At 42.6% G+C, this 17,385-nt stretch overlaps 1 protein-coding gene across 14 annotated transcripts in view; it reads left to right on the top strand.

Annotated features, from left to right (window-relative positions):
* DOCK10 (dedicator of cytokinesis 10) overlaps window positions 1–17,385 on the top strand; it is a 277,997-nt gene that overhangs the window by 256,878 nt on the left and 3,734 nt on the right. For 9 of the 14 annotated variants that reach the window (XM_055290801.2, XM_063645746.1, XM_063645741.1 and 6 more), the window contains 5 exons: window positions 7,886–8,032; window positions 11,111–11,321; window positions 12,891–13,081; window positions 15,273–15,373; window positions 15,569–15,707. In XM_055290801.2, coding sequence (XP_055146776.1) covers window positions 7,886–8,032; window positions 11,111–11,321; window positions 12,891–13,081; window positions 15,273–15,373; window positions 15,569–15,707 — 789 coding nt within the window. Of the gene's footprint in view, window positions 1–7,885; window positions 8,033–11,110; window positions 11,322–12,890; window positions 13,082–15,272; window positions 15,374–15,568; window positions 15,708–16,955; window positions 17,032–17,385 lie in introns of all 14 variants that reach the window. The other 5 variants (XM_063645740.1, XM_055290800.2, XM_063645738.1 and 2 more) reach the window with 1 other exon arrangement.

Here is a 17,385-nt window from a genome sequence, read left to right as displayed (position 1 = left end):
ATTTCAGCTCACTGCAAACCTCCGCCTCCTGGGTCCCAGTTCAAGCAATTCTCCTGCCTCAGCCTCCCGAGTAGCTGGGATTACAGGCAGGTGCCACCATGCCCAGCTAATTTTTGTATTTTTTAGTAGAGACAGGGTTTCATTATGTTGGCCAGGCTGGTCTTGAACTCCTGACCTCGTGATCCACCCGCCTCAGCCTTCCAAAATGCTGGGATTATAGGCGTGAGCCACCACACCAGGCTCAGCTTCTTGCTCTTAAGGCTGCAGCTGAAGGAGTCAACTCCAGCATGTTCATTCTAGGTCAATCCCCATTGAAGTTGTTTGAAAAATACATATTTTCTTCTGCTCACCAAAGGCAGCTTAAAAACTAACCCCTGGGCTGGGCGCCGTGGCTCACGCCTGTACTCCAGTACTTTGGGAGGCCGAGGCGGGCGGATCACAAGGTCAGGAGATCGAGACCATCCTGGCTAACATGGTGAAACCCTGTCTCTACTAAAAATACAAAAAATTAGCCAAGTGTGGTGGCGGGTGCCTGTAGTCCCAGCTACTCAGGAGACTGGGGCAGGAGAATGGCATGAACCCGGGAGGCACAGCTTGCAGTGAGCCGAGATCGCGCCACTGCACTCTAGACTGGGCGACAGAGCAAGACTCCATCAAAAAAAAAAAAAGCTAACCTCTGAATTAATAAAGGTAGATACTTTCTACCTGGAAAGGATAAGTATCACCAAGTAGCCATTTATTATAAACAAATTAATCCAACTAGGATTTTTCTCAGGACACAGGAATATCAAGATAGTGGAGACAGAGAAACTAATGGTCTGAAAAATGGGGGTCTGCATAAACAATCTATACAAAAAAAAGCAAATTTAGACATTTTTGGGGTCCATGGAAAAGAATCTGAACTATCTGAAGTGAGAACATAGATTGGGAGAGAGAGAAGTGTGGGAACCTTCAGAACAGGAAGAGAGAGAAGAGAAAATGGCATTTTGGAGCCATTTTGGAAGCCATGAAGAAAATATACAATTTGTGACATTGGTAAGACAGCAAGAAAAATGGCAGAAAATGCTATGAGTCGAGAAGGGGATGTGGGAGCAGAAGAATTGAAAGGGAAAAACAGAGTTTCAAGGGAGATGGCCACAGGCTAACTGAGCAGCACAGAAGTAGCACAAAAGATGTGCTTTCGGGTCACCAAGACATGCCTCTGTAACTCCTCAGGCATTCCTTCCAATGAAAACGTAAAAAACTCCATTAATAACCTGATCATGAAAACAGGATTGCCTACCAGATGGTTTCTGCAACCAATATGAGATACGGGCTCTAAAGCAGGTAGAAGTGAATCACGCTGCTTTTCGAATAGTTTTTAATGCAGATGTTTACTCTTTTCTTCTTTTGGTCTTGATTGTTCCAGGCTGTGGTAAGTTCTCACTCACTCTCACTCTCCATTTGCATGCTCTAACACCCCTCACACTTCCCTCTGTATGGTTTTACTGAACCTTAACCTTTTTGTGCAAATCAACATTTGGTACAAAGGATGAGATAATCCTGCTTTCATTCATTTTTGGAGTCATCCTGCATTTCTTTAACTAAGTTGTGTTTATGCCAGTTATCTGAATTACAAAAATGTATCCTTTGTTTTTCATACATGTTATCTTTCTGCCTAAAGGTAGATGTAGTCTGAAAGCCTTACATACACAAACACACACAGAGATAACTATGGGTACCACGTATCTTAAATATATGTAGCATAGACTTGGTATTGTAGATCGTCTACTTATTTCAGGCCACTATGAGTTGCAGCTTATTAAGGAGACCAGAATGGTCAGAATTTTGGAAGTTGGAGTGATGGCTGTTGGTGAGCACCTCCCAAGATACTGAAAAAACTGTGTTTTTTCCGAAGGAGTGTCTTAGAGAGATGGGGGTCTATGGTGGTGAGCTCTGAGCATTCTCAGAGGGGATGGGACTAATTCCAAACATAAAAGATGAACCAGGGAATAAATCTTTACCCAATACATCTGGGTAAGTCTCCAGAGACCGAGAAAGGAGCAAGGTAAGAAATTTGGAGAACAAGCCATGTCCAAAATAACCTGCCAGTACCCAGAGCTCTGTGACAAAGGATTTTCTTCATATCATTTTGAGTCATATGAAATTCCCTATATTCAACCACTTTTTTATGTACAACAATGGCAACTTTATATGGTTCAACATAATTATTGTTAGTTAACCTGGAAAGAGAAAACATTTAATATCCACATATTGTCCATATTCAGCCCTACTTGTCTGACCAGTACATACTTTTTTGTAATTCTTTAAATTCCTTCCCACATTCATACCATACCAGCATTTTCTATGTTCATTTATAAATTTGGGATTATGGGCCCTTAACTCACCTACTAAAAGAATACTTGAAAACCCCTGTACTAAATAGACTGCGGGGGGCAGTGGGGAAGTATTGGGGGGAGCCCTTGCAAATGACCTAACTTTATTCTTCTTTCAGACTCCTCAGTAAAGTGTGCTGATTTTGCACCTGATTTTATTTTTTTAATGCTGCCGTACTCTCACTTATCTTTATAAAAAATTCCAAGGCTGGGCGCGGTGGCTCACATCTGTAATCCCAGCACTTTGGGAGGCTGAGGTGGGCAGATCACAAGGTCAGGAGATCAAGACCATCCTGGCTAACACGGTGAAACCCTGTCTCTAATAAAAATACAAAAAATTAGCCGGATGTGGTGGCGAGCACCTGTAATCCCAGCTACTCAGGAGGCTGAGGCAGGAGAATGGTGTGAACCCAGGAGGTGGAGCTTGCAGTGAGCCGAGATCGCACCACTGCACTCCAGCCTGGGGGACAGAGCAAGACTCTCTCTCAAAAAAAAAAAAAAAAAAAAAAAAAAAAATTCCAATCTGAGCTTAAAAGACAAAGTGTTTTGTTAAATCCTCTGACTGAGAAACTGCCTAAGCATGACACTCCATAAGCTCAAACCCAGCCGCCTTTGAACAAGGAGAACTCATGGAGGTCATCCTGATAAGCAGCAAATTAGAGCCTCATTCATCATTGCTCAGATGAGATTCAAATGCCTGTCTCAAGACACCACATGGAGAGTGAGAACTATGGGATTCAACAGGAGCAGACAGCACACATCACTTCACACTCAATGATAAATACCAAGTAGACTTGAACATTCCCCCAAATGTGTACAGAATGAAGGTTCCGAAGATTTAAGATAAAATCTTGATTACTTGATTAGCATAATCTCCATGGTCAGAAATAATATCTTATTCATAATGGTGCTTTATGTCCCTGTAAAACTTACCTTTTAATATCCAAGTTGACGTGTCTTGCAATGATGTTAAAAAGATTATGGAAATATGATATGCAATAGGCTCTTTGCCTGCACAAAGGCCTTTGGGTACATTTTTTTAGTGTCCCATGCAGACCACTGCTCTCATTTTATAGTTTTGGCTGTGGTATTTAATACTAATTGTGTCTGTAATGAGCCAGACACTAGAAAACAGGTTTAAAACTGATCGTTCATAGCAGGAACTTTAAAAAAATGCAAGTCTTGCACAACATGAATTGTCTAATGCAACACTCGGCATCAGCATCAATATGGAAATTTGACATACAGCAACCTATGCAAAGTGTCCTCCAAAGTGTCCCTGAGGTATTGATTTCCATAGTAATGAAACAGCAGCAGTGAGCAAACATCAACTATAATCAATGAAGTCCTTAGGCTCTAGTATTTAACATGAAAGCAAGTGAATACCCATTACATAACTTAAAATATCAGATGCCCCTAGAATTAATTAAGTAAAAGACCTGGGAGAATTTTATTCTATCCACTAAAGGCCATAGATTCCATAGTTTGCAGTCATGCCTATATGGGTGTACTTGCATCTCAGGATCTTAATAAAAAAGGAGTTCAGGTGAGGAGTGAATGTGCATGCGTAGTGTGGAAAACCACCATCTCCACTTTGGGACATGATATGGCTCTCCACCTATAGGAAAGTCACTGATCTAGGCCACATATCTATACCATAAAGTTAAACATCATAATTGAGTTCCGATTTATATGCTAAGAGACGCTACATGAATGCAGAGAAATTCATTCATGTAGTTTCTCTTCTCTTAGCATTTAGCCTGGTATTGACATTTTCTGGCCTGTCTTTTGTATACTAGATTCCTCCTCAAATGCATTCTTCTCTTTGTGAACTTTGAATCAGTCTAATATAATACCAGGGGCCCTTATATTTGACATCACAGTGATGATCCAGGGACATTGCAAGATTCTGAAGTACCTGCAAAAGCATCTGAGGAGTCGTCAGTTTATTGAAGTACAATTTACCATAATGTATTGCCTTAAAGTTTCATAATTCATACAGTCCTTGTTTAACTAGGGTGTGTTCTTTCTTGACCAGAGCAGATGAAGGTGTTTATTGCATTGCAAAATGACATTTTAAAAATCAAACTAGCAAAGGAAGTGCAGAGATCACATTTCCCATTGCCTTGAAATGCAGTCAGCTTATAACCTTGGGGCTAAAGCAAAAGAGAAACTGACCATGGTTTTCGTCACTCTGTGTCCCTGTTTGTAAATCATTTATATCACAGACAGAGCTGAAATTGAAGCCTTCCTTCAGATAGTGTCTGTAGCTCAGCGGGCTTTGCTTTCATAGTTTCCCTGGGTATAAGGTAAGCATGCATTTCAAACATTTTCAGAGCTGCCATTTGTCTGGCTTCAAAACTCTTTACAGAAACCCCAGTGGACAGCAGATTAAATGCTTTATTCTGCTCCTCCATCTCCTTCTTACTCATTTTACAAAACAGGTTTACATTTCCAAGCTCTTTAGAAAAAGGTTCCAATCACCAATTGATCACTTACCAAAATATTGAAATGAGCTTCAATAGACCTTTCATAATAAGAAAAACTCCATTGCCTAGGCAAGAGAAGCTGAAAATATGTATTTTCAAGCACTGAAAACTGAGTTAAGCTGCATAAAAGCCAGAACTCAAATTGCTTTATAGATACAGATTTTTTTCATCATTGTTGTCATCACCACCAGCATCATCATCATTACCATCCTCAACGTAGCTAGCACTCACCAAAGGCCATCTGTTCACCAAGCGTGGTCCTTACAGTCTCCCAGTAGGTTGCTGAGTCTGAATTTTCCCATCCCACAGCCCAAGGAGGAGGGATGAAAGAAAGTCACAGGTTATGAACAAGGCCGCAAAGGTCATGATGATGACAATTTTTTTTTTTTTTTTTTAAGACAGAGTCTCACTGTGTCACCTAGGCTGGAGTGCAGTGGCTTGAACTTGGCTCACTGCAACCTCCGCCTCCTGGGTTCAAGCAGTTCTCCTGCCTCAGCCTCCTGAGTAGCTGGGACTACAGGCACGTGTCACCATGCCCAGCTAATTTTTGTATTTTAAGTAGAGACAGGGTTTCACTATGTTGGCCAGGATGGTCTTGATCTCTTGTACCTTGTGATCCACCCACCTCAGACTCCCAAAGTGCTGGGATTACAGGCATGAGCCACCGCACCCAGCCGATGATGGCAATTTTTACCTGCCTCCCACCACTCATTTTCTGCTCACTCTAGATTTGGAAATTCGTCAGGGGAAAAATTTTACAGTGAAAATGTATCTTTGTACTAGTTTTCACACTATGGTGAAAAAGAAAAAATCTTTTCCTGAACCTTAGAGACATTTTTCTCCTTGAAATTGAAGTTGCAAATGTTGCTTTAGCTTTAGCCCCGTGAGGATTCTGCCTGAAGGCTTCAGAAGCCTTATTTCTCTGATGTGTCAGTCTGTCAATTGTAGCCACTAACTCCTGACCTTGAATCAGACAAAACTCCACAAAGACAGCAACAGAAAAAAAACATAGCAGGCTGGAAGTCATGTGAGAGTGGAGTCAGACCTCACTACCCCTACAAAGTCTACAGGAATGACAGAAGCTGCTTTTCAATCTTTCAACATCATACGACACTTTGTAGCAGCTTGGGGTCAAGGCACTTATAATTACTTGTATTTTGTCTTAAACATTTCTCAAAGAAATTGTTCAATAAAAGCATCTTTATTTAAAGCCATGGACTATTTTCCAGTTATGCCTGGTACACATACGCCTTTTTAAGATGTGTGCCCTTTAAGAACTCTTTCATTCATCTGCTTGTTCAACAAATAGAGTGACCTCCTCCTAAAGACCAGGCATTGTGCTAAACACTGGGCATGCAATGTTGAAGACACACTTCCCGCCTTTAGAAAGCCCAAAGTCAATTAGGGAGATGTGCAAGGAAGCAGACGATTACCTGATTGGCAAGAATTCTGCTATAGAGTAGACCTTGTTCATTGGCTTCCGCAAAGGTACAGCTACAGCCCACTTAGAATACAAATTACCCTGTTAAAGATGATCCCATTTACATGCATGAAAGTGCTTTTGAAGTATAAAGCATCATACAGATGTGAGTTTAGTCAATATTCTTAGATTGTCTCACATTAACCATGAAAAAATAATAGCACTGGAACACTTTGCCTATGCTTTTTTTAACATATAATTAATATTTTTAAATAGTCAAAAATGATTTTTTAATATGGCTAAGTTTCCTTTTGACGTCCAGTGTCTTCACCCAAACCTCAAAAGGCATTTCCTTATGGGTCAACTCTACAATCAGAAGAAACCAGATATAGCCTGTAATCCCAGCACTTTAGGAGGCCGAGGTGGGTGGATCATCTGAGGTGAAGAGTTCGAGAGCAGCCTGGCCAACATGGCAAAACCCCATTTTAATTAAAAATACAAAAATTAGCCAGGCGTGGTGGCACACATCTGTAGTCCCAGCTACTTGGGAGGCCAAAGCAGGAGAATCGCTGGAACCCAGGAGGCGGAGGTTGCAGTGAGCCAAGATCACACCTCTGCACTCCAGCCTGGGCAACAGAGCAAGACTCTGCCAAAAAAAAAAAAAAAAGAAACCAGATATCCTTGGGTTCTTAACTCCGAACTTAATCTAGTATTCTGAGGCCACATGTATTCCACAGGAAAGATGCTTCAGTGTCTCTTCAAAGAGAAGGAATTATAAAGATTGCTTCACTTAGTTATCTTCAGCTAATAGAATCTTCCCTTCCCCCTGCTTCAAACCAGACAAATAAATTAATAGAGGCTAAAACCTACTTGCTCTTGTGGAATAAAAATGATGATATGGTTGCTATTTTTAATCCTATAATGTCTTCCTTTTCAAGAATGTAAAAGATCTCTTAGTAAGGTGAATTGCATGATTAAGTTACATATAGCTAAGTTTCAGGAGGTCCCTGAAGTCATGTTGATGTAAAGTTATTTTTTAAATCGCAGTACTTGGGAGCATAACACATGTAATTTCTGTTAAGACAACTATATAAAGTGTTGTGATTTTTCATCTAAGATTATGTGGGATTCATATCAGCCCATTTAAATAGCTTTACATGCCATACACCATTTCCTATGTTAGTTTCAAAGACTTATAGATCTTAGTAAAAATGATACTGACTGCTCTTTGAATGCTGCCAAAAATTGCTCCATATTTCGTGTTCTACCCCAAGCTGCCACAAGAGGGCGTTCTTCCCCCAAAATATATGCAAGTAGGTAGTACCGTTGAGTTCTACAAATAGAGAAAATAATATTTGTAAGATATTTCATGAGTTTCTTTGGCCTGGCTAGGAAATATTTACATTAATGTCTGATTATAAGATGATATTTTATTTCCTCACTGTGTTTTCTTCTCCGATTTTGAATTTTATAGGGTGTTAACAATGGATTAGATGACAACCAAAAACTGTGTATGTTTTTTAAGTAAATGGCTTTTTGTTTTGCTTTTGATTTATGATTAGCATTCTCTAATAAAATTGGTGGTTCATTATGTTCCATAGGGCTTTTTTGAAGAAGAAGAAGGTAAAGAGTATATTTATAAAGAGCCTAAGCTGACAGGTCTGTCTGAGATTTCCCAAAGATTACTCAAGCTCTATGCAGATAAATTTGGAGCAGACAATGTGAAGATAATCCAGGATTCCAACAAGGTAGAGGAAAATCAGTATTCATGCAAGTGCTAAGAATTGACTGAGTTTTTTATTCTTTAACTACATTAAGTTTTCATTTTCTGCCTGATAATGCAAAGTAAACTACCAAAACGATTTTAGGTGTTTTGCTTGTTTGCCTATTGGTTGGTAATTTGAGGGGAGGAGGGTCAAAAACATTATATGTGTTTAGTTGGGTAACTTTTAAAAAGAGCTTAGTAAATTCTCTACGTCTCCATTGGTTATTTGCATTTGAATAGCAATCAAAGCCTGAAAGTAATTGGGCTCAGTGGTGGAATTGGAGAAAACAGTAAGTTGAAAATATTTATTCAGTTAAGGAAGTCTTCCTAGGCATATTAGTCAGGGTTCTCTAGAGGAACAGGACTAATAGAATAGATGTATATATGAAAGGGAGTTTATTAAGGAGTATTGACTCACACGATCACAGGGTGAAGTCCCACAGTAGGCCGTCTGCAAGCTGAGGAGCAAGGAAACCAGTCTTGTGTCCCAAAACATCAAAAGTAGGCAAGTTGACAGCGCAGCCTTCAATCTGTGGCTGAAGGCCCGAGAGCCCCTGGCAGATCACTGGTGTAAGTCCAAGAGTCCAAAAGCTGAAGAACTTGGAGTCTGATGTTAGAAGGCAGGAAGCATCCAGCACAGGAGAAAGATGGAGGCCAGGGTCTTAGCCAGTCTAGTCCTTCCACATTCCTCTGCCTGCTTTTATCCTAGCTGTACTGGCAGCTGATTTGATGGTGCCCACCCAGATTGAGGGAGGGTCTGCCTCTCCCAGTTCACTGACTCAAATGTTAATCTCCTTTAGCAACACCCTCACGGACACACCCAGGAACAATACTTCGCATCCTTCAATCCAATCAGGTTGACATTTAATATTAACCATCACGCTAGCCATACCAATTTTGAAAGCTGTCCCCTATAACAGAGGCCGACTTGCCAGTTACATTACATTAACCTTTGAACATTCGGTTACCCTCCTCTTGGCTCCAGAAAGCAAATACTTACCTCTTCTTTTAGATTACTCAGCATCTTCTTACACACTGTTGTTCAGTTAGCCAACCTCTATCAAATGCCTACTGAATGCCAAGCCCAGAACTGAGAGATGAGGCGCACAGGGTCTCTTCCTTCTGGAGCTCACAGTTCACATGAGGCTAAGAAGAGAAGGACCTGTGCAAACAGCCAATTAAATAGATTACAATAAAGTGTCACCAGAGAGTCAAAGTCCAAGTTGTACAAGGAAAGCTCAGGGCAGAGACCTCCCTTAACAGCTCATTCTTAGTTGGGCAGCATTACACAGAAGGGATGATGTTTGAGTTAATTTTCTGGAAGCAAAGGGCATGCTGAGAAGCCCAGCACATGCAATGATGGGGAGGAATGAAAGAGGGAGATATGTTTAGAGAATGGCAGGTCTTTGAAACACAGGTTGGAGAGAAGAGTGGCAGAAGATGGAGCTGGAAAAGATGGTTTGTGCCCAATGGCATACAGTTCTACTGGGCTACAGAAGAGCTCTTTTTTTTTTCTGACCTCCTTTACAAGCTTAAGTTTGGAGGCATCTGGGCATGAAATCCCTGAGTCTGGGCAGAAATTTTGTGAATGTGTTCATCATTCTCCTTTTTAGCTTGATGGCTATAGTCACCTTCCCCAGAAAGGCAGGCAGCTGGAACTACTGTGTTAGTGGCTCTCCTAAGTAGAAAGTATACACAGAGTCCCTGGGGCAGCGTGGGGGGAATGAGAAAATGCTAAATTTGGCATCAGAACAACTTGAGTCTTCATTCTACCATCCCACCACTTATGAGCTGATGATCTTAGAGAAATTAGCTGGTCACTCTAAACCTCTATTTTTGATGTAAAATGGTTACAGTTATACTCACCTTACAGTGTAATTAGTAGTAGCATTACAAATAAATTCAGGAGGTCCCTCAAATCTCTGGGACTGGATAGGCGGTAGATGGGTAGACAGATGGAGAAAATTGGAAGAAGTTTTAAAATTCTTTGAGGTTTCATTAGAAAAGAAGCTGAGAACTCCATCTCTTCCAACTCCAAAGGAGAGCAAGTGCGATTTCCTGGATTTTCTTGGTACCCCCAGCCTGTCTTCCTTGCTATTTGTCAAACTCACTCACCAAAGCACTTTGTTTAAAAAACAAAAATGCATGGGATGACTTGTTACAGATAAGAGAAGGAACCTGACATTAAAACTATAAAATTTTGCAATCATGTAATAGGCTCATCAGCTATGCTAAATTAAACAAGGAACCTCCCTCCTCGGCACAAGCCCAAAGCCAGTGGCCCCAGTCTAGATACGTGGGTAAAATCATAGAGGGACCAAAAGATATTTTTTTAAAGTTTTCATTTGAATTACTCTCAAGAAGCTTGCATTCTAGGGCTGGGTGCAGTGGCCCATGGCTGTAATCCTAGCACTTTGGGAGGCCAAGAGGACAGATCTCTTGAGGCCAGGAGTTTGAGACCAGCCTGGACAACAGAGCATAACCCTCTCTCTACTAAAACTACAAATATTAGCTAGGCGCGGTGGCACATGCCTGTAATCTCAGCTACTAGAGAAGCTGAGGCAGGAAAATCACTTGAACCCAGGAGGCGGAGGTTGCAGTGAGCCGAGATCGTGCCACTGCACTCCAGCCTAGGAGACAGAGCAAGACCCTGTCTCAAAAAAAAAATAAAATAAAATAAAATAAAATAATAACAATAACAATAAATAAAATGAAAAATAAAAGAAGTTTGCATTCCAGACAAAGGCGATTGAACATTCATTACAGAGAAGAGAGAAAATAAAAGACTAAATAACATGCCACAGCCAGGCACGTCTGGAAGAGCCTCAGCTACTTGGTATGCTGGCTCCAATTCCACCTCTACAGACCTGGCTGCTCAGCAGCAGTCCAGCCTTTACTCTCTCTGTGATCCTGCCCAGCTCTGAAATGATATGACTGCCCATTTTTCTCCAAGGGGAGAGGCACAGCCTTCTCTGAATGCAAGCTGAGGGAATGGGAGCTTCCCGCTTTCAGGAGCACTCCAGGGCACACCACTCACTTTGCCCGTAATCTGTTAACACAGGTAAACCCCAAGGATTTGGACCCCAAATATGCCTACATCCAGGTGACCTATGTCACGCCATTCTTTGAGGAAAAGGAAATCGAAGACCGGAAGACAGATTTCGAAATGCACCACAACATCAACCGCTTTGTCTTTGAGACGCCCTTCACGCTGTCGGGCAAGAAGCATGGTGGAGTGGCAGAGCAGTGCAAGCGGCGGACGATCCTGACAAGTAGGTGCAGGCAGCCGGGCCACACATGTGGCACCTGTTCCAGCACAGGCCCCTTTATAGGGCTGGATCAGTAGGAATCAAGAGTTATTTCAGTCCTGCAGAGAAGTACCCAACATGGGCTAACTGGGAAATGTTTGCCAAGAAGAGATTTCCATCTCTTTATTCTCCATTAATAGAAGTCAACCAGAGGACAAATTGTCAAAAGAGTTGCTTTGCATACCTGTTCCCTTAAGGTTGTAAGTGTGAATGGTCATGGGGTCAGTGCCTTGGGAAAGGCACAAGACACTCTGAACTTTCCTCTCTGAGTCTACCTTCAATTGCTTCAGGGTTAATAGCTCTCATCGTGTGCTTTGGGGCAAGATTGTAAACCACTCTGGGATTCAGATTCTTCATCTGTAAAATGAATGCAGATGTCGGTCTCCAATATCCCTCCATGTGCTCTCTAGATCTATGCTGTGAGCTAGTCATCCTTTCATTTCCTCAACACACATTTAATGAGGCCTTGCTAGGGGCTGGGCACTGTTCGGGGTACTGGCAATGCAAATGAAACATGATTCTTGCCCTCAAGGTGCTCACAGTCTGGTAGGGGAAACAGCCAAGTAAGGCAAGAATTTCAGGTGAGCGGAGCAGGAGAAATGAAACAAGAGCACCCAGTGGGGGCTCCTAAGGCTGGCTGCAGGGAAGGTGAGCAAGGGCATTCTGGAGGAAATGATCAGTAACCCGCTTTGAAAGCTGGGCCATCCTGGATTAGGCTACAGCCTATCAGTAGCACTGAAGTCTAAACTGTGACAAGCATCTGCCTTCAGTAAATGTATCCAAAACTTTTGAAATAAAAAAAGCCACAACAAAGCTATATCAATATATACTACTTGGTATATATTTAGGTATTCTGTATTGTGGGTTAGTGTAGTTTTTACTTGAATTACAAGTTGCTGTGGAAGCTTTAATCTTTTCAGTGTTTAGAAATTCTAAAGGCTGGCCGGGTGCGGTGGCTCACGCCTGTAATCCCAGCACATGGGAGACATAGGCAGGCGGATCATGAGGTCATGAGGTCAAGAGATCAAGACCATCCTGGCCAACATGGTGAAACCCCGTCTCTACTAAAAATACAAAAATTAGCTGAGCATGGTGGCACGCACCTGTAGTCCCAGCTACTCGGGAGGCTGATGCAGGAGAATCACTTGAACCCAGAAGGTGGAGATTGCAGTGAGCCGAGGTTGCGCCACTGCACTCCAGCCTGGCGACAGAGCGAGACTCATCTCAAAAAAAAAAAAAGAAAGAAAGAAAGAAAAAAGAAAAGAATTCTAAAGGCCTAAAACAGCCCTGAGAATGAGGGCCTGTTAGCAGTGAAGGCGGAAGAGCACACAGGTCAAAGGAGCTTGGGCAAAAGCTAAGAGGTATTAGACAGGATGGCGCCTAGCAGAAAAAGTAACTCCCATGCATGAAAAGCATGCAGAGTGGAAGGTGCCATGTGCCGTGAAATGATACATGATCCCTGGTCCTTCAGGGAAACCCTTGACTCTTCACTAATCCTCAACCTTGAAATCCCTTTGTATGGCTTTTGTACAGCGAGTCACCTGTTCCCCTATGTGAAGAAGAGAATACAAGTCATTAGCCAGTCGAGCACAGAACTGAATCCAATTGAAGTGGCGATTGACGAGATGTCCAAGAAGGTTTCTGAGCTTAATCAGCTTTGCACAATGGAAGAAGTGGACATGATCAGACTGCAGCTCAAACTGCAAGGAAGTGTCAGCGTGAAGGTGAGTAAGCATTGCCCAGGCCTGAGATGCACATGGCCAATGAAACCGGGTGTAAAATGCCCTGGGAGCTTTGTTTACAAAGAACAGAAGAAACATTTTTCTGTTTGTGAGAATAGAACACCTTTATCTGGGTCTTTAAAATGGCTTCTAGTTGTCAATGTGCACTGATGTTACTCAACACCTGTAGACAGGCCTTTCTTAAGTTTAGCCAAAATAAAATGTATTCTTCCTCCACCTTGCTATCCCATCTTCTATGGATAACTGTGTTCTATATCTGTATACTAGCAAATGAATTAACTAATGAAGAAACACCACATTGTTGTACATATCTGTCATTAAGAGCCTTAAAAAGTGTTCTGAAACAGATCCAAAAAAGAATGATTACTACTAGTTCATAAAAGGTGCATGCATGTTTATCTGTCTGGCAGAATTGTGACAGGAGGGAGATGGCATGCTCAGTTAGTGATTGAGGAGGATAGAGTAAATAAACTGTTCCCAAAAGTGTGTGAGGCATTTGGGAAAGCCAGAAAAGGCTGGCAGAGGGACTGGCAGCACTCAGGCGGTGTGACCACCCTAGACCTGAAGATGCAAGGAGAGGAGGGTTAGTGGACGCAGACAGAGGAGCTGAGAGGTCCGTCTGATGACAGACAAGTAGATAGGAGTGGCTTCAGCTAGCGATAGGGAGGCTTCTGCAAGGAGGAAGCCCTGGGGCTTAGTACTCTGACCAGGGCCAGGCAGGTGAGGTGAGTAAGGCACTCACCTTGGGCACAAAATTAAAGGGAGCCCCAAGTAACTCAGGAGTAAGGCATTAATTTTTATTTATTATATTAATAAATTGATGCTAAGTATTTATAATGAATAAAGTATTAAATTTTAAAATAAAAGATGATCAGTAGTAGCACCCTGCACAGCTATATTGGACTGTGACACTGACTGTGACACTATATTGGATCCTGACACTGACCACACTGTCCCCTTCCCTACCTCCCTTGTCTGTGTCCCCCATGGGCTGAGAAGGCCAGAAAGCAAGAGAGCCATTGTCCTATCCCATACAGGATGACTTCCCTAGGCACATAGCTGAGTGGAGGGAAATGGAGATTGGATCTGCAGAAGCAAAAGATGGTACACCCAGTACCAGTGACTGCATCTGCCACACTGGCCATGCCTGCTGGTCACAGGCCCCTGAAGTCAGCTTCCTTCTTCTTTTACCTTTTCCCTTCCCAAGCCTGACAGCCACATTAAAAGCTTCTATGCACTAAGGGATATGGACTCCTGCACAAGTGAGGCCATCCGTGTGCATGAGCATGAATTGAACCCAGCACTGTGCATTCATTCAGCAAATCTGATAAACGCCTCCTTGAGCCAGAATCTAAGCCAGACCATCAAATGGAACCCAGTGAAACAGTGATTCTAGGGCAGTGCCCACACCACTACCACTGTGGATTATCCCTTCATAATAGTATGTGTTTATTTGAGTGTTAATAGAAAAAAAACTAGCACTTCAAACATTTGATTTCACAAACGTTCAATTTAAATAAATATATTGGAGTTAATAGAAGTGAGTGTAGTTTTAAAAGCTGTTAAGGAAACAGCAGATTCGGCGGGTGGTTCATGCCTGTAATCCCAGAACTTTGGGAGGCCGAGGTGGATGGATTGCCTGAGGCCAAGAGTTCCAGACTAGCCGGGACAATGTAATGAGACTGCCCCCCTTCCCCCATCTCTACAAAAACTTTTTTTAAAAAATTAACCAGGCATGGTAGCAAACACCTGCCGTCCCAGCTACTTGAGAGGCTGAGGCAAGAGGATTGCTTGAGCCCAGTAGTTTGAAGCTGCAGTAATCATGCCACTGCACTCTAGCCTGGGCAACAGAGTGAGACCCTGTCTCTAACAAAGAAAAAAAAATAGCAATTCAAGCAATGTACAGATATGGCAAAAAAAAAAAAAAAAATGTGAAGGGGCTGGCAAAGGACTGAAGTTTGGGAAGTTTGTTAGTGAAAGGTAGAGCCCAGACTCATGCTTTATTAACAAGTTGGAGGACAGCAGCTAAGTCAGGTATACAAGTGAGTGGACTAGAAGGCAGGGTGTGAGATTGGTGTACCACACCATTGGTGCACAGTTGCTACTCCTTCCAACTGTGGAAAAGGCTCCATGCAGAAGGTAGATCATCCTTCACCAATTTTCTTCTCAACAGGTTAATGCCGGGCCAATGGCCTATGCACGAGCTTTTCTTGAAGAAACCAATGCAAAGAAGTACCCTGACAACCAAGTAAAGCTTTTGAAGGAGATCTTCAGGTAAGCTTCTCCTTGCTGGGATGTTCTTCCTTGAACTTCCTCAGACAGGGAGTCCTCAATCCCCCAAGAATCCATCAAACCAAAACTCACTGAGGTGGCAGAGTCCGTCAGCAGCCTGACTCTGAACTCACAGTCACTGAACTCAATGCCACTTCCGAGGGCTGGTTTTTAATTTGTTTAATGCTGTTGCTAAAGGCAATTTGCAGATGCATGTGGGCAGGCCCTTGACGTGAATGAGCGCCTCATCAAAGAGGACCAGCTGGAGTACCAGGAAGAACTGAGGTCCCACTACAAGGACATGCTCAGCGAACTCTCCACAATCATGAATGAGCAGGTGAGCGCTCCTTGGTGCACACGCGCTATCAGTGGACAGAAAGTCCCTTTCACTCCCAATGCCAGAGGACAGGAAAGAGGCCCTTTTCTTGCTGCAGAAATCACTGCATCAGCACCATGGTGCTGATCTGTTCTCTCTCCTGTGCACGCCACCTCGTGCCCCAAAGCAGAGGTCAGGCTGGGGGAAAATCTATAGAAAAAGATTATGAGAACCTAGATACTTTCCACAGTCCACATGAACCCTTGGTTTTCTAGACTATGTGAGTCCCATTAAACACTGGGTGGCATTCCCATGAGGGTTTGCTGCCACCCTCCGCCATCCCTGGCTGAGGACCTCACAACCCCGAGGCTGCGACGTGGAGTCCACAGTTGAGGGGGTCTCTGCACTATACTCACGATGAACCCCAAGACTAGTCATGGCTATTTACCACCAAGACTGCCTTTACGGAGGCTGGGCCTCCTGCAGATGTGCAGAATTCAGATAAAACTCAACCACCCACCCCACAAGCAAGTTATCCGTGACATCTGGGATGTGTACAGCATGTTCTGTAAGGCTGCACACAAAATGTGGGCATTCAGTCTTCTCGGTACTTTTTGGGTGGCTAAAAATCAACTGGTTGAAAGCCAAGTGTTGCTTCCTGGCCTAGTTCCTAGAATCCATACCTCCATACTCTACCTGGACATCTCATCACCCTTGCTCCCCTCCAGGAGTTAGATGTGTTCTCTACAGAAAAATTGAGGGGCAGAACTTGAATTAGTCTCCCAGTAGTGCTTCATACATGGTAGCCACCCACTGAATATGCATTTCCTTTGTTTTCCTTAAATGGCCTGGCACTGTTAATACGACTCACAAACCATGAAGTGTGTTGCATGAATCTGTTTTTTCTAATTGCATTTCCCATCTTGCTTCTTTTTGTTTTTTCCTTCTTCTTCCATCCTGATTTTTAACTCTCCATTGTAGCTAAAGAAATGGTTGACCAAGTTATATGGGAGAAAATGAATTGCCATAGATAGGATTCCTCGTGGAGGTAGTATCGTTTTAGGCTATTTGAGGGGTGACAGGAATTAAGTACTCAGGAGAGATGACTTGATAGAATGGGGAAAATCATAAATCTGGGAGTGAAATAAAAAGAACAAACAATGGATCTGAAAGTTCAGGAAGGTGGTGAAGGAATGCTTGTCTCCAACTGTAAATCACATCTCACCTAGAAACTTTGGACAAAAATGCTTTTCTCTTTTTTCCTGGCAGCTCTGTCGAGGTCCGTGTTTATACAGCTTCTGTTCCTCTGTGTCTAGTATTTCCCTCAGTACTGTAAGCAAAAGTGGTATGTTCTTCTTTCTTTATGTCTACTCTGTCCTTTGTGGCCTTCTGGTGTACCCCTCTCTTCCTAGCCATTCAGTCTCTGTAGTCACCTCCCTAGTAGCTTTTTATTTAATTAGAACAACTCCATTTCCATTTCAAGGTAGGTCAATGGGGGGAAAAGCCTCATGATTTAAACTGAAGTTAACAACGTAGCTTTTAAAATGAAAACTCATACTCCAACTTCTAAAATATATTTGAGCTGATTTGTTTCCAAAACAAAGGTATGCTGTACCCAAAAGTGCTAAAACAAAAATATAAAGACAAGGACCAGGTGATTAAGGGGAGAGAAAAATCATCTCTTTTCCAGGAAACTTTT

The sequence above is a fragment of the Symphalangus syndactylus genome, chromosome 8 (genome assembly GCF_028878055.3).
Source record: "Symphalangus syndactylus isolate Jambi chromosome 8, NHGRI_mSymSyn1-v2.1_pri, whole genome shotgun sequence".
Taxonomy (NCBI): Eukaryota; Metazoa; Chordata; class Mammalia; order Primates; family Hylobatidae; genus Symphalangus; species Symphalangus syndactylus.
The sequence above is the reverse complement of the archived record's forward strand: the minus strand, read 5'-3'. Positions and strand labels throughout refer to the sequence as shown.